The sequence below is a fragment of the Parasteatoda tepidariorum genome, chromosome 1 (genome assembly GCF_043381705.1).
Source record: "Parasteatoda tepidariorum isolate YZ-2023 chromosome 1, CAS_Ptep_4.0, whole genome shotgun sequence".
Taxonomy (NCBI): domain Eukaryota; kingdom Metazoa; phylum Arthropoda; class Arachnida; order Araneae; family Theridiidae; genus Parasteatoda; species Parasteatoda tepidariorum.
Window position 1 is genome coordinate 6,244,449 of NC_092204.1, and position 25,890 is coordinate 6,270,338.

Sequence of the window (25,890 nt, forward strand, 5' to 3'; positions counted from 1 at the left end):
TCTGTCGCATAAAAACAATAAAGCTCTATAGTATCACGTGACAATTAAGATTTTACATAGAGTCTTATAGTGCGTTTAATAATTTGGCCAGGGACTGTATGTCTTTAAGTTTTGTACGTACCTGATTTTGTACTGGTGGTAGATACCGATATAGGGATTATTTATTAATTTATTTTTGCTGTTTGAGAAATGGTTATTCGGCTAGTTTGATAGGATAACAAAAAGTGATATAATAAGAGAAAATAATAATCTTCCTAATTTTTATAACATGTATGAAAGTAGAACAGTATCTGCAGTTTGGAATTATTAAAATATACATATATTTTAAACTAAGACTTAATATAAAAAAGCTCGTTTGAGGCATTGAGTTGCATGTTTTTCGACATTCTGTTAAAAATACAGCTTGATTCGTTTCTTCGCACTTTTACGTCAGCAGCTTCTGTACTCTCCCTTACTTAAGATTTAAAGCAAACTGCGCATGCTCACGTTTATTTTAGATGCTACATTATGTTTATGTTATACTGGCGTGATTTACGCCACCAAGACAAAGCTACAAGCACACAGTTAATAGCTGTTAAATGTTGTTTTCTGCTTAAGCCTAATTTCGGACTAAAAACATGGAAGGCGGATTTAAAGAAATGTATGAAATTTAAAAATAAATCGTGTGATCTTTCAATTATCTGTTCATTCAATAAATAAATTTTTTTTTTTTGGTTTTTGTATAACGTTATGGTTGTCTAATTGGGTATAATATAGCCTACGTCACAGGTTGTGTTGTTCCTACTAAATTTAACCCATGAACGACATTTTCTGCGAGCCTAACTTCAAGCCACAAATAAACAAACGAAGTGTTCGATCGTTTAAATAGCTGCTTGCCAGATTTTATTGCATTATAAAGAAAAGTTATTGAAACTAAATACAACTAAATAAACAACAACAACTAAAACAAATAACAACAACTACTAATAACAATAACTAAATAAACAAAAACTAAATTCCATTCGTTTAGCATTGCGTCATATGTTGTTCCTACTAAATCGAAGTAGTTGTGTTTTTTTCATATTATACCCAATTGCGTTAGTTCCATAGGAAACTAGATATATTTTGGCTGTTTTAAAATTATAAGTGATATTTATTTTAACTATTCAATTTAGTTAAAAGAAATTAAATAATAAAAAATAATAATTTAAATAATAATAACAAGCTGCATTCTTTATCGATGAATTCATCAAAATCTATAATCTACCTAATTTTTCTGCTCACAGATCGGCAGTTTTACGTAAAGCAAAGCATCTTGAATCATATGCTACAGTTTTCAAGGCATAGTTTACGTCCATTGTAAATGTTTGTTTTGATTTTGTGGTCAAAGTTAAATATAGATATTCCATTACGTTTCCGTTTTTAACATACTGATTCTCGCAAAATCTCTCATTTTCACTCACGTATGTTTGATATTTTTTCATAGGCGTATGTGTTCCGTTCTTCCAATAAATCTACCCGATTTATCAAAGCTATAAAAATAACTCAAAATTATAAAATAAATATCTGCGTTCTATCAAAACAACCATTTTATCAAAAATCTTTAGAACGACAATCTTTTTTCCGTTGCCACTCAAAATTATTAATAACTTACGTTAGTTTGATATTTTTTCACAGGCGCATGCGCATTTCACCAGAACTGACGCATGCGCAATTACGTAAAATCTTACGTACGGAAGCGTACGGAAGCTAACATAATTTTGCTAAATCTTTCTAATAAAGCAAAAATTTCCATTATTTATTGTGCATCATGATACAAATTACCCCCCCCCCCATCCCTAAGTCTTATTATCCATTTCATCCTTGAATGATGATAGCAAAACAAATGATAAGTTTACCTTCATTGAACGAATATTAAAATAATTACCAATAACTACTTGTTCAATGGTCTATTTTATTCTCCCAAGAGAGTAATTATTTACGATTGACTTCCACGACAATAACAATAAATACCCTCCCTTTTAGATTAAAAAAAGAATGTTTATTTTCGGGGGTGGGAATCACGCATGATATAACTTCAAAAGTCCAAGTAGCTTTTTTTTTTTTTTCAAAAGGCAATTTGGAGCAAATTGGAACTCGAGTTTTTATTTTCCCGAAAAGAATCGAAGTGAAACTAATGACGAAATTGAATAATTTGTTTAGAGTCAATTCATTGTTGTTCCGGGAATTCTTAAGTTAATTAAGAAACTCAGCGATGAATGAGCTTTAAAGCTGGATTTAATTCGTGGTCAAAAGAAACAGAGATCACGAACTGCCCAATTATCTACACGGAATAGTACATGACACAATTGCAATGAATTTCAAAAAAAGGCACTTTCCCAAGAAAATTAAAAAGTTCTAATTCAACGGGAAAAAAACGTCTGTGTAATGATAATTTCGCTGGGGGGAAATGGAAATTTTTTTTCTCTACATTATCTTTCGAAAGTGGATTTGTTTTTAATTTTTTGAATGAATCTTGAATATAATTTTTTTTTTTTTTAAATGTCTGTTAAAATTACATTCGATGGATGTAATCAATGTTATGCTTTTAATATATGTTTTATGAGGTGCACTTAAAGTATGTATAAACCACATAATATGTATGGCTCAATAAAAAGAGTATGTATGAACCACATAATATGTATGGCTCAGTAAAAAGAGGAATACTTAAAGTATGCATAAACTACTTAATATGTATGGTTCAGTAAAACAGAGGCATACTTTAAATATGCCTCTTTTTACTTAAATGCCTCTTTTTACATACTTAAATACTTTACATACTTTTTACATAATTTTATGCCTCTCTTTACATACTTAAAGTATGTATAAAACACTTAATATGTATAGTTCAATAAAAAAGAGGTATACTTAAAGTATGTATAAACCACATAATATGTATGGCTCAGTAAAAAGAGGTATACTTCAAGTATGTGTGAACCACATAATATGTATGGCTTAGTGTAAACTATCTTTAATTTTCGATTTTTTTTCTTCCAAAAAATATACTGACGTGCTTCGAACGAATAGCATAATCTTGCCAAAGCGAGTGATTTAGTCCAAATTGTTAAATTTGGCATATTTTCTTTTCTTTCTCTCTTTTATTTAAGGGGAAAAATTACGGACGATATTTTCTGTAAGATAATTAAAAGAAATATTTTAACTTTTCTAACCTCATCCTCCTAAGAAAATTTGATAAAATTTTTATACATATTAACTTAAAACAAATAATTTAAAACAACTTTCAAAACAAATACAATATACTCTCTATTTCTCGAAAACCTTTGTTATGTTTAAAAAAAATATTTTTCTCCTTAGCATTACATATCCATATAATGTTAATTTAAATTCCTACATCGAAGAGTTTCTTCTCAAAATCTTGTTACGTCGAATTTTTTTCGAAATAGAAAATGAATTTTTTTTTTCAAAAACTACACTGTTAAGTTCATTGTAAGCCAATTCTTTTCTATTTAATGCTTAATTATTTTTGTCTTTCTTTTAGAAATAAAATTATAATTCTTGTATTTAGACTTATAATCAACTATCATTACATATATATTCATTAGTAGTTATTATGTTTTCATGACGCTACTTCTTAGAGTAATATTTTAAAATATACTTTTCTACTCTTTAGAACATATTTAGTTCTGAACTTATCTCGAAAACTCGCTATCTCGAAAATGTTTTAGCATCCCTTCAACTTCAAGATATCGAGAGTATACTGTAATTTGTATATTGGATTTAAAAAAAAAAAAAATTAATTCAAATGCAAATAAAATATTTAAAAAAAAACTCTTAAATCTAGGATTATTTACATCTTAACTAGAGACGACAAAAAAATAACGATATATAAATAAAAATAAATACCATATCTTTAATGTTTAAATAACGTATCATTTTTAATAACAATAGTTCCGTTTCGACCTCGTTTTATCTTTTCTTTTCTTTTTCCAGCTTTGGTTTGCACACCCCGTCTTTAAGCTTTAAGTAATAGCCGTCTATACAAAAATATATCAGAATCAAAAAAAGAAAATCGTAAAAAAAAAATAAGTACTCAGTCGAAATATAAATAAATAAAAACAAAGAAAAAGTGAAGAAAAATAAGCGATTGTTGAGCTACTGAGTTGATGATCGGCAGGAACGAACTATGACCTCTCTCTACTACCGCACCCCCTTCCTATCGTTTGCGAGTCCCTGAGCACCCTGGCCTCCTCCTCCTTATGCCCAATTTGAAGGGCAGAATTACACCGGAAATGGCATCTATTCTGCCATCTGTTGTAATAGTCTGTTTTTAGGGTATTTAATCGTAGTTCCAGCTTTAATGTCAAAAAGGACTACTAAGCAAATATAGAAAACTAAACCTAACGAATCCGTGAGCCCACATATAATTTAGTCAGGTTGTTTCCTTTTTTTTCTTCTTCTTTCTTTGCAGTCCTTTTCCTCTTAAAAGTACCCTAATCTAATAACTCCTGTAATGTAACGTGAATTACATAACGCTATTTACATTCCAAAAAACGATACGGTATTCTTTATCATACATAGAACGAAGCAAAACAATATGAATTAAGCACAAATAAAGCTACAGAAATACACGATGAGAAATAAATGGGCAACGTGAATAAAATAAAAATATATATTTGTGCTTTATTCACATTGTTTTGCCTATCATAAAGAATCGTATCTACGAATCACAACGTATACACGTATACGTACATGCATTATATACATATAAGTATTATATACGCATCTACGTATCATAAACAATACTGTAACTTTTTTTGGAATATATATGGAACTACGTAAATTAAGCACAAATAAAGCTACAGAAATACATGATAAAAAAAAAAAGAAATGGACAACGTGAATAAAGTAAAAATATATATTTGTGCTTTATTCACGTTGTTTTGCCTTATTCTACGTATCATAAAGAATTTTGGAATATATATGGAACTACGTGAATAAGGCACAAATAAAGCTACAGAAATACACGATAAAAAAATAAAAAAATGGGCAACGTGAATAATGCAAAAATACATATTTGTGCTTTATCCGTGTTGTTTTGTTTTATTCTACGTCCCATAAAGAATTTTAAAATGCATATAGAACAACGTGAATTAAGCACAGATAACGCTACAGAAATACACGATAAAAAAGAAATGAGGTACGTGAATAAAGCAAAAATTTATATTTGTGCTTTATTCACGTTGTTTTGCTTTATTCTACGCAGCATAAAGAATACTGTATCTTTTTTTGGAATATATATGGAACAACGTGAATTAAGTACAAATAAAGCTACAGAAATACACGATAAAAATAAATGGGCAACGTGAACGAAGCAAAAATTACTATATATTTGTGCTTTATTCACACTGTTTTGCTTTATTTCATTTAAAATGTTTCAAAACAACACAGAAGTAAGCACTCGACTGTAAAATTTTAGAAACAACTTTTAAAATGCTAGTTCGAAATGCTTTATGTCTTCGACATAATTCGTTCCTTTTGCAATTTTTTTCAGCTACAGAAACAAAATTTCTGCAGGATTTATCCAAAACTAAAGAAACGAAATTTCAAGGATGTCAGAATTAAAACGCTTCCCGGATCAGGACTTCTAAGCTTATTTCCCAGATTTTTTTACAGCCCATTTCGGAAGTGCTATACTTAAAAATAAAAAGTGGATCACGCTGAATAATTATTTTATTAATATTAACTGAATTTAATGCTCGGATTATTATATACTGGGACACAACCTTCATGGTTCACATATATTTAATTATAATAGTTAATGTTATTTTTCAAGTTTCGTCAAATCCATACAAAATTTACCATACCTCCAGACAGAAAATAATTTTACATAATAGTAGTCAAGTAGTAACAGTAAGTAGTTTAATTTAATAGTATTTCGTTAGTGTATTCACAGCTGATAATGAACTTAATTTGTTTAGTCAGGGTTCGGCGTTGGAAGAAGGTTGGTCATTTAAGGCCCCATAGTCTTGGAACATTTCGGATCCATTAAACTTAAGATTGAAATAAATGGGAACGAACCATGATCTTATTTGCAGGTCCTGCCCACAAAAACTGTTTTATAGAAGAGCATCCGTTTTTCAATGCGATGGAAGGTCCCCCATTAAATGCGAGAGAAGGGATCATTAGAAAGGACATCCTATCGTAGAGGGCGTTCTAAAAAGAACATTCTGGAATATCTCCCATCCTTTGCAAACATTTCCTTACGATCATAAATGGTCGGTTGGGGTTTCCTTGGAGAGAGAAAGGTTTTTTCCCATAATGGAAAATCCTAATAACTGCTCATTGCTATCTGTAGAGTGAAAACAGGTATCGTTTGGGGATGATTTATTGATGAAAACTGCGATGAATCCTTCTTTAATTCCATCATGGCGTACTAATACTTGAGAGTACTCCCAATTGATACTCCAATATATGTACGCTTAGATTCCTATTGGCGCTTAGCATTAACTTTCTTGTTTTCTTAAATAAACATAAATAAAAGCACCTTTAAGAGCTTTTAAATAACGAAAATAGGCACCTTTCAGCACTTTTTAAAAACGCTACACTCCCTGTGAAAGATTAGAATTGATAAAAAGGAAAATTTTAAAAAAAGCACAGAATCTTTTACCGACGTGCTCTGGTTTTGATTTTGATCAAAATTAACAGAAAAATAAAAATTTGTGATCGCCTTTTTACGATCAGTGGTTACCCAGTGGTCAAATCCTTTTCTTTTTTTCTTTTTTCTTTTTTTTTTTACTGGATTGACTCCGTTAAACGCCACAACATTTCAAATCATGGGTTGCAAAAGCAGTCTCAATTGATGTTTGTCGTCCGATTGGTATTTCAAATTCTGCCTATGTACGTGTTTTAAGACTTCACAAAATACTTATCCTTCTTCAGCATTCATATTCATATTGAAATCACCGTCAAGTCATTAATTATACGTTAATGATAAAAAGAATATAAAAATACTTTAAATTATTATTATGTAAACACATTAAAAATGCCTGCTATACTAGAATGCAAAGTTTCTTGACAATGACGTCACGGCTGGCGGAGGAAGAAGGAGAAATAAGTTCAGTCGTTATATAGAAGAAATATAACTAAATAAAGATACCATTCCGCGATGCGCCGCTCGTAAATCTGAAAATATATAAAATTTTAAGAAAATTATAGCAAATTAACGCTATATATGTGTGGGTTAAGATAACTTATCATATTTCTATTGTGAAATGCGTAATTTTCCTCGAAATACAGACATCGCGCCAGGAACTATTTTCTTCGTTTTCCCTCAGCATATTTCTCCATTGTCAAGAAACATTGCAGTTTAGTATAGTGAAAATAAAAAGAAAAAACAGCAACGGTCGCCATAGCAACGCATGCAATGACGACGCATGCGCACTGTTTACTATTACTCTTGAACACAGTTGAAAAGTGTGTGGACGCCATCAAATTCAAACCAAGATCCATTTTGCCAATGGGTAAAATAAAATGCATGAAGATTTTCATTTTCACAGTGCACAGGTTGTTTGCTAAAGGCTTTATTGTGACAGTTAATCAAATGATACACGAAAGTAAGCAAGTGCAAACCGGTTTCAGTCGCGTAAAAACAATAAAGCTGTATAGTATCACCTGATAATTATAATTTTACATAGAATCTTATAGTGTGTCTAATAATTTGGCCATAGGACTGTAGGAACAGTTGGCAAATATATTCCCAATAATTTGGACTGAAGCATTTTGTCTTTATATCGGTCCAAAGTTTGTCTTTATTTTTTGCGTATTTCGCCTTACCTAGACGAACTTTTCAGGCGAATTGAAAAATTTTAGCACACAATTATAAAATTAATTTTTTCAAAGAAAAATAATTTTTTATTAATTATTTAGTTGCTTGAATTGTAAAAGATGCAATTTGTTACATCATTACAGTCCCTGGTCAAATTATTATACTCACTGTAAGATTCTTTGTTAAATCTGAATTATCAGGTGTTACTAGACAGCTATATTGTTTTTAAGTGACTGAAGCCGGTTTGCACTTGCTTACGTTAGTGTATCAATTGGTTAATGATATAAATTCGACGATTGGACAAAGTAGAGGATATATTATATAAATATAGAATACTTATTATGTCAGGTATTATATTAGTATATTCTAATAATTAGACCAAATTATTAGACGCACTGTAGATTTTTAAAAATTGCATGCTTTGCAGGAGTTTACATGCAATATTTTTACATTTAAACATACATGTAATGAGTTTTTATTCAGGAGATTTTTTACATACTTCCTATTTGTATTTATTTTTAACGTATTGCATTACAATGTTAACCAATTGTTACACGAACGTAAACAAGTGCAAACCACGTAAAAAGAATAAAGCTGTATAATATCACCTGATAATTAAGATTTTACATAGAATCTTACAGTGCGTCGAATAATTTGGCCACGGTCTCAATGAATGTAATTTTGCGTGGCAAAATACAAAGTATGAGCGATATCGGTCTTGATACGCACACTGTATATTACCCAAAAAGCCTTTTGTTTAAGGTACCCATATTCATTGCTCGATTGGGGAAAAAGGGGAGTTGGTCACTTGAAAGGGAGGGTGGTGCAGAAGATACCTGGTGTCAATCTAACCCTACTGCGTGTGTCATCAGGAGAGGTGGTTAATGTCTCAATCTGGCCAGAATTCACGCCTCGATTCATGTCTGGCGTGATTGTCATCCATCATACCCGTGTTATGGTTAATTAGACAGACGTGGAACACAGCAAGTGTTTGCCCGATAAAAATCACGCATCCTCCAAACGAGGGGAGAACTAACCCCTCTTCATTCATGAATCGAATATTATCGAACATTTCGATTCATTTATTAAATAAAGTTAATACAAGGATGCGCAGTCAGATTTTTGAACAAAAAATAAAAGCCTCTTGAGCACTTTTCGAGCACTCAAAAAATATTCTTAAACTCATTTTCTTTTAAAAATTTAACGGGATATTTCCGTATCCTGATCTGTCACGCCAACTACAATCACTAAGGTGGCAAATAGATTTTAAACTCGCCAATTTTTCTGGAGAAAAAAAAAAACACGTAGATATTTGCCTATGGGTGGCTACGAATTGTACCTTTTTTAGCTAGTCCCTTTCTGCTTTTTTTTCTTTCTTTAATTTCTCGCTTGCCGCTGCCCAGAAGTTGCCAACACTTGACGATTATTCTGCCACAGATCACTATATGGAAATCTCCCCAAATATAATTAAGATATGGGCACTAATAAAAAAAATTTTCTTCATAAAAATTTTATAGTTGAAAAGTGTGTNCATATATATACACACACAACGCTTTTTGCATAATTCATGGCAAACTATACGAAGACCTATCAAAAGACAAGTTAATGAAGGTGTGAATAGTCAAAACGATCGCTAAATTCGATTATTCGGATGTTTTCTCCAAAACACAGGCAAAATAATCACTTATTTGGCATCAACGATGGTTTCCTTGAGATTGGTGTTCGAATGGGTAACACGAGTTATGTAAAATTCGCAGTGAAGATCGCCTCGAACGCTCGGAGCACCTACCGCACGTCACTTGCAGAGGAAGCAGCACACGCCAACAAAATGAAAGCGTAAAGACCGAAAAGGAAAGTTGTAAAAACTTTAAAGGCGATTTCCCAAAATTCATGTTTTCTTTTTTTTTTTTCTGTTGAACGTTTGGTTTGGATAACTACTCGATCGATTAGATGTTGAATAGGAAATTTGTAGAGAAATGAATTGATTATAGTTGGAACCAACAAAAATTGAATTAATATTTAATCCAAACGGATGAACTAAAAAAAAAAGAAAAAAAAAAAGACGTGTTTTACTTCACTTAATAGCGTAAAGCCACTTGAAAAATCAACAAATAGTTATAGATAAATAAATAATTGGAATTTTTTTAGCCTTATTATGTATGAGTCCTTTAGCTTTGCGAATGAATTTGCAGGGCTTTTCAGTACTGATTTAATGATTCTTTTCTATTTTTCTTTTAAACCTCTGCAAAGAACGGACATTCAGGTAGTACTGGATAAAGTTAACCTTTATTTCGATCAACTTTTAACAACATGTTTTGCCTAATCTAGTAACGCAAAGCAACCTGGTAGGCGAACAAATAATAATGAATATATAAAAATTGGAACTGCTTTAACTTAATTCTATAGATATATGTCTTCCAGTTTTGTTCAGTGTTGATTAATATCAATTTATCCAATAATGATCTCATACGAAGAACGTGTAATCAGCTGGTTATCGAAAATAGCATGTACAGTCCGTGGCCAATTTATTAGACGCACTATATGATTCTATGTAAAATCTTCATTATCATGTGATACTCTATACAGCTCTATTGTTTTCACCCCGGTTTGCACTTGTTTACGTTCGTGTATCAATTAGTTAATATTGTAATGCAATACGTTAAAAAAATAACATAATAATGCAAATGCACTAACGCAAACAAGTGCAAACCGGTTTCAGTGGGGTAAAAACAATAAAGCTGTATAGTATCACCTGATAATTAAGATTTTACATAGAATATTATACTGCGTCTAATAATTTGATCAGGCACTGTAGGTTATAATTGTTGTTTTTTCTAGCATTTAAGAATTTTTTTTTTTTTTTTTTTTTAAGGGCGTGGAATTATTTATCGCCAGCCTTAAACTCAATTGCAAAAACATCTAAAATTATCAGTAGACAACGCTTACTTTTGAAATAATTGCCAAAAATGCATCGAACCATTGATCTATCTATAACATTCCTCCTCAATGTTCTGCACTTTATAGACAACGACAATAACGGTTAATAAAATACTGACGTTTTAATTACGGTTTTTCAATTACAACCTTTAACATGCATTCTTCAATGCGTAGAAAATGAAATGGCAGACATTGAAAATCTTATTTTTAAAAAAATGTCTCATTAAAAAAAAAAAAAATTCAATTTGAGCACATTGCTACTTTTAATCTCTTTAAACAAGGAGTTCCTAAAAACAGGAAAAAATTAATCCTCACAAAGGAAAAGCTGTCACGGGAAATGGAAGAGGGGGGAGAGAGAAGAATTGCGATAATTCTTAGACAACCATCGGGCACATTTCGTGATTTCTATGTGCGTGAGAGATCGAGGGGTTACCCCCGAAGCGTGAACGCGCAAAATACCTGCCCCCCCCTTCCCAACTTCCATATAATATTTTTGCTAATATATTGACCGTGTTGAACAGTGACGTTTTAGGTGCCGCCCCATACACCAGATGTCTTCATTCAGTTATGATGCATAGAGATGATAACATCTTTGAGTTGATTGAGTTGGAATTTTCTCATTTACTTATTCACAAATCTTCCCATTCGACTCTTTCAATTTAGGTGCACTCAATCCGACGCTAATGTGTTTTTACGAACCATTTATTTCTTTTCGTTTTTTTTGTTTTTTGTGTTCTATAATTAAATACGATGTGCGCCACGTCTACTCAAATATTGTTGACAATAATATTAAATTTTTAATATAAATACAAAGCATAATACCCAAGTCCAAATTCTTGATGGTGTGATTCATGATGGTCCAACATCATTTGATGGTCATAATTATCCAACATTGTGTTCATGGTTTTTGATATAAAAGCAAAATCCCATCATTTCATGATTTAAAATGTTACTTTAATACAATGATGGTTAACCATCAAGCGAAGTTTGATTCTCATGACCCAACATTTCATGATGGTTCGAACTGTACATTTTTATGATGGTTTTATGAGAAAAACTAAATTGCTTTGATGGAATATACTCTAAAAACAATTTTTTTTTTTTTTTTTACATTGGCCCATCCTAGAACAGTTCGAATTATTACATTGAGATGATGGTTGTTCAGGATCGATCCAACATTTGATGTCTAAAAAACTGTGATGGAAATTTCTGATGGTTTAACACGAACAAACCATCAAAAAAAGTTGTTAGTCTTCTGTTGGACCATCATAATCAGTCCGAATTCCTACATTGGGGTGATGGTTACTTAGGTTGGCTACCATCAAAAAATATAATGGTTCATGATGGAATTATTGATGGTTACCATCACGTTACGATGGTTACCATCAAGTTACGTTCATCAATGTTACGTTGGACCATCAATGGAGAACTGTCAAAAAATTTTACTTGGGTATAACGTTTATACAGTGGGACCCCGACTTAACGAATTCATAGAGACCGAAAATATTATTCGCCAAATCGAGGATAATTCGTAATATCGAGAGGAGAAATCAATTAAAAATTGACTAACCTTATGGAATATCCGAACATCTCTAATAAGCAAATACCCAAAATAAATACAAATCTTTCACTTTTTATTTAGGAACTTAAAATACAACGAATGATTACGCGCTGATTGATTTGAAATTTTAAAGCTTTAAAGTTTGCTTATTTCTCCGATTTCTTACTTTAAAAAGTTATTTTTCGAATTCATGAAAAGAAGAAATTTACATCTTGTTGCATTGGGTAAGTTTTCACTGTTTCCAAAGCATCAGAAAAAGTAACAGTTTTCATTGAAGATTCATAATCATCGACTTCTGTGTCATAGTTGATATTCATTGTTTGCAATAAATCTACTTCATTAACATCATAAAATTCGTTAAATCGCGAGATTCGGTAAATAGGAGTTCGTTAAACCGGGATTCAACTATATATGTTACTATGAATGACCGAAATTGGTGGTTGTTGACTTTCAGCGGTGAATGTTGACAATAACATATTCGCTCTGGGAAATATCCGAAATATATACTAGGTCTATTTAAGTGCCATTGAACAGTAAGCCAAACGTCAATGCTTTTTTAAGGTCAAGTGCCACTGCCCAGTGTATGCCAATGAAAACTCGGTTGTCTTTTTTAGCGATCTCATCTGAACTGCTATTAAACTAATATTATTTGATACACTTATAGTGGACAAATGAAAATGTGGGTCGTTAGTTTATAGTGGATGCAAAAATTTCTTTTTTGCAGTTACTTTAAAAAATGCTACAGAATTTTAAGTCCATTTTTTATATACTCAAAAGTATATAAAAAATAAATAACATGGATTAAATTAATCAAATTATAAAGCAAAGTTAAGAAATCCTCCATATTATTATTCTATGCTATGCTAGGATCAATAATGCAAGTAATTTCAGAAGCAAATTGGTTGCACACAAATTCCAAGCCTTTAAATTGTTTAAAAAATAAAGGAAATCAAAAAGATAAACTACTGAAAAATTCGATATAGGCGGACTTTATTATATGGTGTACATTCTGAGTAATGCTACAATATAAATGTTGTTCTTGGGAGAAATTCGCTGTGTAGAGCCCTTCGTTGTTAGGAGACTATTGAATTATTGTTAGTTAATAATTTTATAAGCAAATTATGTACATTGCTTTCAACAAAATGTTTTTTCAATGTTTTTTTGCGTTATACCTTCAAATAAGAATTCATTTATTGACTTATACCTTTAAATAAGAATTCATTTATTGCGTTATACCTTTAAATAAGACTGCAAAGCATTGCACGGTTTATCCTAAATATGAATATAGGGTTAAAGCAGTGAGAGGGGGGGGGAATGAAAGCACGATGGCGGGGTGGTAAAAGAGGGGAAAGGGGCCCTACCTTCTAATTGCATTCTGGCGTAAAAAATAACCGCCAAAACTCAACCTCCCTTGTTTCGCCTGTCAGGGGAGGGAAAGAGGTAGATACACCCGCCCCAACAGTGATGAATCGAAAGGTGTGACATAATTAATTAACCTATCACAAGATTCTCTAACAAAGACATTTAGTTATAACACCTCAACTCCCCTCTCAAGCCTTTTAATGGCTTATTTATTTACTTTTTTTTCTTCCTTATGCTCCCTCCCCCCTTCCTTTTTTCCTGTTAGATGTAAAATGCTATTTATGAGTTTCTATGCTCTGATTTATTATTATTTTTTAATTATCTTTTAGGTATTCCGTAATGTAAAGATCAGCTTATAATTATTGATTATTATTCGGATCTCAATACTGTTTTATTTCAGATTTATTTGTTTTTCTAATTAAGATGATAGTTATTTTTAAGTTATTATTTTTTTTTACTATAAAACACAAAATCATAGAACATGATGTTTCCAGTTCAGCCTTCCTTTGATTCATCTCATTTTATTACAGTTTTCGTTTTTTCTTCGCTTAAATATTAATTTGCAACCGCTATCGTGAGTATGCTTATGTCTTCCTTTTTTATTTATTTATTTATTTTGCAAAAAATGTTTATCAAGGGGATGATTACAGCACCTAGTGCTCAAAATTTAAAAAAAAAGAAAAAATATACACTTTGAATAACGTTTGATCTAATGATCGGATTTTCATTTTAGTCAACTCAGTCTTAAGGGTTTCAGGGTCTCAGGGTTAGGGCTAATACGCTAATTAATGTATGAATATGATAGTTTAAGCTTAAAATCAGACACAAAAATTTGACAAGTTCTGATACTTAGAACAAAAATCAGTTAAAATCTTAGAATATATTAGCGATTTTCTGAAATCTCGCAAAGTTGGTGATAGTTACTAGGATCAACGTTGCTTTGTGATTATTAAAAAAAATAAAAAATTTAAAACCATAAATGGCGAAAAAATAAACCCTTTAACCATTTCTCTAACGAAATTCAACTTTCGCGTAGGTTTTCATATCAAACAACCAATCAGGTTTAAGAATTTTGACGGTGTGATCCTGGTGTAATCGGACGTTCAAAATAATCTCCCTACAATATCTTCCGGAAAATTAGTTTGGCCAGATTTCAAAAACTTGCTTGTCGAGATTTAAAAAAATCACTACGTTGTGGGCTATTCTAGGATCCACCCCAAAAATTATTAATTATTATTATTTTTAATAATAATGGAATCTACGCGGAAACAGCGTTACAGAAATTTCAAAGGTGTTATGAGTTTTGCATATCCGGTGCCAATTAAGTCACTGATCAGGCATTTTTTTTTTCATTGCAGGTTTGGTTCCAAAACAGGCGCGCCAAGTGGCGGAAGAAAGAAAACACAAAGAAAGGTCCCGGCAGGCCGGCACACAATGCACACCCCCAGACATGTTCCGGAGATCCTATTCCACCAGAAGAGATTGAGAAGAGAGAAAGAGATCGGAGAGAAAAGAAACTCAGGAAGCAACTGGAGAGACAAGCAAAGAGACTGCAACAAGCGAAAGTCAAGCCAGGAGTCAATGTTGCCAGTCTAAGGTAAAGAAACTAATAACAAAAATTTTAATGTTTTCTGACAACTCAAATTAAATAAATACTAGGTGGCGTTAGTGATTAGAATTAATAATAAGACTATCGGGTTACTTTATCCTGTTTATTTTATTAATCTTAAAAAACAAGGCATTCTATCTAAGATATCAAAATAAGGTATATTTTAACTCAGAAAAAACCTTTTAATGTAAACCAGAAAAGGTTTGTTGTGCGGTTTACGTATAAACCTTGTAACCTTAGAACGAGATCTGTGGCAATCTGCTCTATTCTACTCACGTTACCCTAATGCAAAACCTTGAGAACCAACCTTCTAAATAAAAACCTTAAATCGAAGTTGACTTAAGGTTTTCAAACGTTAAAAGATCCTTGAATAAATTTAGTCTTAGGGGGAAAATAATCTTAAATCTAGATAATTATAAGGTTTCTTTTCGCAAAGTCTTGTATACTCAGCTAAAATCCACCTTGTCTTGAAATTTTAATGGACAATACAATCGAAGATTCTCTGTCGTCGCATAAAATAACGCTTTCTTGCTATTCCATAACGCATATATATAAAATAACGCTTTCTTGCTATGAGTTTACTGTGTGGATGTACTGTGTATAGCCTCAGACTATATCTTTAAGAATCCAATGATGGATTATCCGGCCTAATCAAAATTTGCCAAAATTTAGAATTATAGATTGATTTTTATCCAGATGAGGGGGGGGGGGTAANGGGGGGGGGGGTAATATGTCGCGAAATTGGCAATTTTTAAGAAACGTTTAATAACTTCTTAAATATTTAAGTTCGTTTTGTGCGTTCTAAAGCCTGCATGATGGTAAACATAGTTTAAAATTATAGTTCGTCTTAAGGGTAAAGTATTTAACAAGTGGGATTTTTTTTAATTATTTTTCGAAAGACTTTTGGAAAACACAATTAATAATTTTCATCCGTGTAGAAAAATCAAGCCAAATTTGGAGACGTTTAGAATTTTTTTTAAATATTTAAGTCACATATCCCTTTTAAATTCCAGATAACCTCATTTCAGAAAAATAGTTTAAAACATGAAAAGTGCGTTAATTTGAAGTTGTTTATTTATGTGAAAATTTATTCGATGAATTAAGTTTAAATTGTTTATTTATGTGAAAATTTATTCCATGAATTAAGTTCAAATTGTTTATTTATTTGAAAATTTATTCCATGAATTAAATTTAAATTGTTCATTTATCTGAAAATTTATTCCATGAATTAAGTTTAATTTGTTTATTCATGAGAAAATTTATTCCATAAATGAAGTTTAAATAGTTTATTTCAAAATTTATTTATTCGGGATTATAAAAATATGCAAAATTAGAGCAGTGCTATTTATTTATACCTTTATTTATTTTCCCGGGCAAAAAACATTCGTAATAAGTAAACAAATTTAAGGGGACTGTCACGCGCATCCCTGACAAATGGTTCAAATCCAAGAAGACGGTTTCTTCCCTAAAAAGCGGGAAATGTTCATAGAGTGACTTCACCTGTTTGAAGACGATTTAAACAGCTCTCAGTATACTAAATCGAAAGAGACGGAACCATTTATTTTTATCACTCCGACTTACTCAAGTATTAAAATGAAACGAGAAATGCGGGGAGATATTCTGACAGAATACCTCTCTTAACAACCCAGTATGTGAAATACATTTTCAGAAAGAACTGGAAAATATACTGTTTGTTCTATTATAAATTTTAAAACGTTTCACGCCATCAAAACAGAACTATTCATACGAGATGAATTCTAAGAAGTCCTTTCTCAAATAAATCAGCAAGTTCCTGTTTAAATCGGAGTAAACGACGAATGCAGAATTTCTTATTTTCAGTATGCACATTGTTCCAAAAACAGGAATCACCTAGAATAACTTTTCATCTAATGATCGGATCTTCACGTTCTAAGACTCAAGCTTAACACAAGAAAGACTGAAACTTAATATTTACCTACATTGCCCAAAAGCAGTCAAAATTACTGGACTGTGAAGGAATAACTAATGTATAAAGAAATTAATTAACTTTTAATATTATTTACACTTAGCTATACAACAAGTTATTAGTCAATATTAGCAATAAAAAAGTATATATATGTTGTACAAAAAGTCAGAAAATTCTAAGAAATTTTGTCATCATTGTTTTTCTAATTGAAATTAAAAAGCAGTCAAAATGACTTCCTTGGGCAATCTAGTGTTAATGATTTGAGAAAGTGATCCCGAATATGCTAACTAATTAGACGATATTTTAAGATACGAAATCAGACACAAAAACGTACTTTCTCTGAAAAACGTTTCTTTCAACTGATTCATATTTTTGACTCCCCAATTATAAGATGTAGCCTCAATCTGGAAAATAGAGTCTCCCCATAATTTGATCAGGAGAGCAGTCCGAAGTTTGGACCCTTTAATATTAAATTTACTTTTCGCCTTTTAAAGCAAGTTGTACAAGTTTTACACACAATTATAAAATTCGTTTACACAATTATAAAATAAGTTAAAGGATAAGATTACGAGATGACAGTATAATCAAGTTTAAATTGAATTTTCTTCCCTTTGAATAAAAGTGACAAGGCATTTGATGACAGTTTTCAAACTTACTCGAGTACAAAATTGTAATCATTTTCTTTCATTCTAACAACAGCCCATCAAAATGCATATGGCTGAAATATGCGCTTATCACTTGTGTAATTCATTTTGAAATATATATTTTCGTTTTTGNCATATGTTGTTCCTACTAAATCGAAGTAGTTGTGTTTTTTTCATATTATACCCAATTATAAAATAAGTTCAAGGATAAGATTACGAGATGACATCATAATCCAGTTTAAATTGCATTCTCTTCCCTTTGAATAAAAGTGACAAGGTATTTGATGACAGTTTTAAAAATTACTCGAGTATAAAATTGTAATCATTTTCTTTCATTCAAACAACAGCCCATCAAAATACAGATGACCGAAATAATTGCGCAAGTGATACTTGCGCGATTCATTTTGAAATTTATATTTTCGATTTTGGAGTTTTTATGCTACATATTCGATTTTGGAGTTAGGGGGAATAAGAGGAAAAGCATAAATAAAATTGTTGCCCTTATCAATTCGAAATATAATATTTTTTGCAAATTCAATATGTTATGTTTATGAGCGAATAAGTGAGCAACCATAAATTCTTATCTTTGGCAAATTGTTTAGTACCTTAACATAAATTAAAATTTATGTTAATTTTGATTGGACAAACAATGATCAAAATTATTATTGTTACGAATTCGAATTACAAAATTATTTGCAAAATCGAATCGAATTATGAAATTATTTGCTTAACGTTTACGAAGAAAAAGGTTCATCAATCGCACGTACCCATTTTCATTTTAAGATTGTTATTTATTATTTATTTATTGGCAAACAAGGATTAAGGCATGTGACTGACATATTGATTGACATAGTGAGCTAAATTTTAATTTCTGACACCTACCAATGTGATGGTACAAAACATCATCAAATATCAGCATAAATATTATTTTTAATCGAGATAAGCTTTCTTGATCTAAATTCATTTTTTAAAGAAAACACAACATGATTAAGTTATTAGATTTGGTAAGCTCAGTATATTTTTATATGAAAAAAAAAAATAGATGAAAGATATTAACTAATAATAGATGAGATATTAACTATTTTCTGTATAACATTTAACAATAACTGAGAACGCATAAATTTGCTGTCAAAAAATAGACAATACGCATAAACAATGTAGATAGACCGAAACTGCCAGGCAGTTTTGGTTTTCATACGAACGTATTTGCTTAAAGGAAAATAATGAACTATTATGTCTTAGAATCTAGTGAACGAGCACGAGTTGCGAAGTAATCAAAAAGGAACTGCTAGAGCTGTTCAGGTAGTTTACAAGCTACAGTAAACAGGAGACAGTCGACCCTAGTAATACAGAAAACTAGTAGAAATGTATTTACAGTCATCCTTGGGCGTAAATTGACAAAACAAAACAAAAACAATTGGCACCAGTTGTGTTAATGAAATGACGCCGAAAACAAAACATAATAGAAACATTAAACGAATAAAATGCATTTTATATCAAAATGAAACAACATTGGAAATAAATGTTGTCCAATATGCGTATTAAAAAAGAAAATATCGATTTACCTTATTTAGAGATTTTTGTGAGTATTACCAGAAATGAAACAACATCGCTTATCAAAAAAACTAACTTTGCTATGAACCAAGGACCACCTAAAAACAAATTAGAACAAAAAATTACTAATTGTTTTCAATGAATCAGAAGCATTATAACTTTTACGAAATTGCTCCATTGTTGTTCCAATGCTATTTCAATTCATTCCTCTCTATATTACAAGCTATTTCAAAATAAACATTGTGGAAACTTTATTGCCATATCTCGTCCGTAAATAGGAATAGTTCTATTTTTGCCATAAATCTTGGGGATTTCATCTTCGTGATCTGTGGCAGAATAATTGCCAGAACTAGACAACTTCCGGGCTGTGAGAACCTTTAAAAAAAACAAAAAAACAGAGAGGGACCAACTCGAAAGGTATATCTCGCAACCACTACCTGGTAAACTTGTGCATGTGTTTTTTTTTCTTTAATTGTATGTTTAAAATCTATCAGGCAACTTGGCGATTGTTGATGGCACGACAGATCACAATAAGGATATATCGCCATAAATTTTAAAACTTTTTAAGTCAATGTATATGTGACTATTACTGTATTCGAATTTTTCTATTACAGTGAAGCTATCTACCAAACGCTAGGAGAGCTGAGGCATCTCAACAAGCTAAAAGACGCCAGGGATCTCGTGGGCGTCGAAACCTACACTCTTCTGGGCACGATGGGTTTCGACGTCGTGGACGCGATGACCAGGGCCAGCAAAGGACCCCTCACTCACTGCACGAACAGTGGAGGCAGCAGCAGTCTGGGTGACGTCAACGTCTGCTCCATGGAGGACGACGACGACAACTCTGGCGACGACTACCCCACCAACAGCAACTCCCCAACCAAAGTTCTGAGTGACTTTCACCACCTGCACCACCGACCACCCCAATTGTTGGTGGGACAGAAAGTGAATCCTTTCAGCATAGAGAACATTCTAGCCGAGGACAAAGGGGTTAGCAAAGGAGATCGGGCCTCCCTCCCTCCCTATGTCACCCAGCCAGTTGGTTTTCTTGTGAGATCCCAGTTGGCGAGTCCGGACTCTTGCCAATCCAGTGATGTGTCCCCCAGTGATTACAGTGCACCAAGCAGTCCTGTAGGAGACACTAAACTAGGACAAGATCATTCTGATTCTGAGTCAGAAGAGGACGAACTAGAACTTAGACTGCGTCTTCAGGAGGGAGAGGACAGGAACGTTTTAGTGGTGCCCTGCAGTCCTCCCCCTTCCCAGCGGTCACCGTTAATAGGAAATGACAGTCATTTAAGGCATAGTGTACAGCAAAACCTTTAAAACTTTATGACTTATAAATTAATTTATGTAAAAACAAAAAATGTATTATGTTTTGTGTGGAAAAAAACTCCTATCGGTGAAAACAAAGTTTTAGCAAATCAATGGCCTCTTCGGCGGTAGTATTATCATTGACTTTATTTATTGTAAATTAATTAATTCAAAAGTGTACAAGTTTTATTTGCACACATTTTTCTTGTAATATGAAAATTGAATAATTTATTTGGCGATATTTTATGTAGTTATTCAAAATTATGGATATCACACGTCTTCAAGCTGTTGTTTGAAATAGTCCCGCAAGAACTTAAAATGTCTGCTTATCTAAAATGTCTAATGTCTGCTGGTCTAAAAAGGAAGTTATAATTCTTTAGTCGAAAGTTTAGTGTTTATTGACATTTCCGGTCCGAAGCCAAAGAAGCTCGCTACCATATGGTTGTCGCGAGCACCCAAAGCACAGAACTTGTTCTGTTGTAGAAATTTTTTGCACTTTTTCTATTAATTACAGAAGATTGCAGTCGATTTGTGTAAATATTTATTATTTTTATTGCATAAAAAACAATGAAATAAAAAAAATTCAATAATGCTTTTATTTTAATTATTTCTAATGAAAAAAAATTGAATTAGAACTGTAATACAATAATAAATAATACTAAAATAAATAAATATGTGATGCATCGATTTTTTAAGTTCCAATACGAAATCAAATATTATAAAAAAATAATTACACCATCTATCTCTCTATAAACTTAGTTTTTCTTTTACTCCAAGCTGCAAAAATAAATAANAACAAATATTATTTCGTTACATTGGGATTACTATTCGTATGAAAAATCAATTTACAGTTTTGATATTATTTTTTTAATCTAGATTTGGGAAAATATCAATGTAATATTAAAAGAGCGCACAAAACTAATGTAAACAATGAATTTATTAACACTTACTAATTAGGCAGATACATAATCAGTAATTTTTTTCTGAACAAACAATTTAGAACCAGTAGAAATTAAAAAATTTATAAATTATTTTATAAAAAAATAATTACACCATTTATCTCTCTATAATCTGTCTATATAATATTTTTCTTTTACTCCAAGCTGAATAACTAAATAAGTAAAATAAAAATTCCGACCGAAATTGTTTCTGAAAAAATACTTTCTTGTTACTTTATATTTTCTTACATCCCGTGTTAGAAACTAACTTATTTTTTAGTTCTTACATTTGCTAAGTGTTGGGTGTTCACGACTGCTCCATTTCAAATGAAAAATTTAAATTATTTGAATCGTTTAAATTATTTAAATCACTATTTCTGTTCACGCCTACTCCATTTCAAATAAAGAATTGAAATTATTTGTATCTTTTAAATTATATGAATCATTTAAATCATTTGAATCACTATTTTTGTTCACGACTGCTCCATTTCAAATGAAAAATGTAAATTATTTGAATCATTTAAATTATCTGAATCATTATTTTTGACATTGTATTGGTAAAGTTGATCAACTTGAAAAACTCAAAAAAATTATGTCTATCTTTTGCAAACAAAACAAAAAGTCCTAATCAAGAAGTTATTTTTCCCATAACTATGGTAATATAAATTTCATTAATAATTCATCAATTATAAATTGATTGAAAAAACTAGGTTTAGTTTTCCAGTTAGTAGTAGTTTTATCAATTTTGAAATTAACATCGTTAGCATATGAAATAGATCTTTAAATTTATCGGCAGAACGTACAACAAAAACTGCCTTTGTAAATTTAATAACATCGCAATTTTTAAAAAGCTTTCTAAGTATATTTTCTTAATGTGAATTGAACATAAATAGTAAAAAAATGATATACATATTTGTAGCAGTTTTCTACAGAAGCTAATTTTTGACCTTAATTTTGAAACGTCATAAATGCTTGAAAGAGTAGCAGACAAACAAAATACCCTAAGTTTTCATATAATGCAGAAAGTCTTGCTTCTTTTTTTTGCCAGTTTTTTTGCATTATTTATCCCAACACACTGTTAATTTATAAGTTACTAATAATCTTTTAAGTTACAAAGATATCATTATACGACACGGTATCGTAAAGGATTACTATATTTTTTCTAACATAATCAAGTGACTGATTTGTTTTTAATTATTATTTATTTATTTATTCACCACTAATGATGCATTTCGGAATGTTAGATTTTACCAGGGCTCGAAAAACCTTAATAACAGAAGATTGCAGTCNATTTATTTAGAAGCTACGGGTTAGTTTCAAAGGAGGACGGGTACATTGTTGGACAAGCCGTCCTCGGGGACGGGTAAAATTTCTGAGTTTTTTCGAGCCCTGGATTTTACCATGATCATTTTAGAATTCATGAGTTATTTACCATTGTCAAAAGGAACTTAATGACCTTGATATCTAAAAATTTTGAGAAACTATGTTGCCGTGAATGACCGATATCGAGAGAATGTCGACCTTCACCGGTAAATGTCAATCAATAAATGCATAACCGCTATTGTGAATGTCTAAAATATTTGCTGTAACCGATTTGATATTATTTTATTCGTTGATATTATTATATTTATTCGATATTTTAATATTTGCCGAGGAAAGATTAGGAGAAACATTAGTGTAGGTTGTACCGGACAAATATATATCAGACAGTAGCACTTAACTAGATCTAGTATATCTTCCTGACATTTACCAAATCCACTATGTGATTGTCAACATTCACCGGCAGAAGTCAGCAACCACCAATTTCTGTCATTCATGGTAACAACTATACATGGTAACAACTATATATATACATGTATATTTTACCAGCTACACGAATATTTTCTATGCACACCAGTATTTCATGACTTTGCTTCATTAATTTTAATTATTTCAATAAGGGCTTTGAAACAATGTCGAAGACGCAAGTCATACTTCATACATTTACACAAAAAGCTTTTAAAGTGGTTTTAAAAAACATTCCATATTCGACTTAAAGGATACCAACATTTTTAAACTTTGAGGTATTAATCGTTTTTATTTATGTCTCGCTCGTTCTTTAACTGAAAATCTGATGCAAAATTAACTCCAAAGATAACTCATATTCATTATAAGCTATTAATTGAATAATTATCTTCCGTATTAAGTCTTTTGAAAAATAATAATTTTTAATAAAATTTCTAGACACTAATTATTACTTTATAACAACAAAAAAATTAAAATTCTGATACGACCATCTAAATCCTTTCCGTAAGTTATTCTTAAAAATTAGAATTTTATTCTTTTCATCGGACACAATAACGAGTTATAGAATAATTGCCAAATTTTACTCTTTTTGAGGAAGAATTCGTGCTGCATTGTAAAAAAAAATTTTGCATTTTCACACCACAATTACTTTATAACAAAGAGGTGCAGTAAGAAAATACATATACATTTTGATTCTTTTTTTGTTGTGTCACTAGAAACTATCCTTTTTTTCATGTTGTGTCACAAGAAACTATCCTTTTTTCTTGGTGTGTCACTACACCAAGAAAAAAAGATAGTTTCTAGTGCATTGAAGCTCCAAGAAAGTTCTTAAATACTTTGTGAAATACTACCACCATTTTATGAATATTACGAAATCGAATGAATTTAGCAAGACGAAATTTATAGCTACAGTACGGATTAATTTAGATAACATATATATGTTACTGTGATTGATAGAAATTGATGATTGCTGAATTTCACCGGTGAATGTTGATAATCACATAGTCGCCTTGGTAAATGTCTGAGAAGAATGTACTAGGTCTAGTTGAACGTCATTGCCCGGTATTCTCTACTCTGAAGTTCTAAGATTCAGTGCCACTGCTTGGTAAATATTTGCCCGGTATGCCCTACATCAATGTTTTTTCAATTCCTACTATTAGTTCACAACTCTTCCTATATCTTGTTCAAATTTTCAATCGTTTATAAAACACTTTTTATTCATCCAGTTCAAATATTTTTTTTAAAACTTGCAGTGGATAACACTTGATGTTAATACAGTTTTTTTCAAATATTAATTCATGAATTAACTTTAATTAATTAAATTTCAAAAAATAATTATAGTTTTATATGTGAGATAAAATTGTAATTATTTAATAAAAAGTAACTAAAGTGAAATTTTTCTTTGTTGACCTAAGTGGGAATTAACTTAAATTTTTTTTATACTTATTTAAGGTCAAGTGCCACTGCTTGGTAAATATTTGCCCGGTATGCCCTACCCGGTATTGCCCGGTATGCCTTGTACAGATCTGCCCTATATGCTCTTAACAGGTACTCCGAACACTGATATGTTTCTCCTAATCTATCCTCAGCAGATATTAAAATATCGAATAAATATAATAATATCAACGAATAAGTTAATATCAACTTGGATAAAACAAATATTTCTGACATTCACCAAAGCGACCATGTGATTGTTGACATTCACCGATGAAAGTAGACGCTCTCTTGAGTTCGGTTAATCACCGTAACATATACACTGATTCTTAAGATAAACAGTGCTGTATGGAAATTCAGTATTATAAAAATATTTAATACAATTGATTGATATTTAAATATAATTACCCTTAATACGCATCTAAAAGCACGCATGCATTTCGAATGGGCGAACGTTTTGTAGACAGCACAGAAAATAACAACAGTTTCGTAATTGATTGTAAACAAACTGTTGGCGACATCCAAAGTATGCCAAAATTGGCGTTATCGGTGGCAAAAGTAATTCATGAATAGTGTAAATATAGGGAGCTTAGTGTGAGATTCTCCATTGTTGATGCTTTGCTTAAAATACACTCTTTAATGTGTGTAGGAACGCTCTGTTCGGTATTAACTTGAAAGGAAATGTTCATTCACACAGTTTTTTCAGTTTTTCAATGCTTAATTCACACAAAAAATGTCAAGGTATTGCACCAATTTTTTTTTTTTACAGTGCAAATCACTAAATGATTACCAAGTCTTCAATTTTTTAAACGTCATGATTGTGAGAATTATTTAAAATCAGATTGTAAATTCGAATCAAATAAGGGGCAAGAAAATAGTAAGCAGCATTTTTAAATTACTCCAGAGTAATTAAAACGAGAGACTATTTTAAGAATAATTTTAGATAAAACATGATGATTGCCATGTAGGCAAAAAAGAAAGTGTTATTATTTCAAATGAAAAA

General features: G+C 31.1%; 1 protein-coding gene across 1 annotated transcript in view; it reads left to right on the forward strand.

The window, feature by feature from the left end:
- The window catches only part of LOC107449778 (homeobox protein unc-4 homolog), a 152,074-nt gene extending 130,752 nt beyond the window's left edge, over positions 1-21,322 (forward strand). Inside the window, exons 3-4 of the mRNA XM_016065427.3 lie at positions 15,023-15,261; positions 20,031-21,322. Coding sequence (XP_015920913.2) covers positions 15,023-15,261; positions 20,031-20,742 — 951 coding nt within the window. The 3' untranslated portion in view covers positions 20,743-21,322. The remainder of the gene's footprint in view (positions 1-15,022; positions 15,262-20,030) is intronic.
- The last annotated feature ends 4,568 nt before the right edge of the window (positions 21,323-25,890 follow it).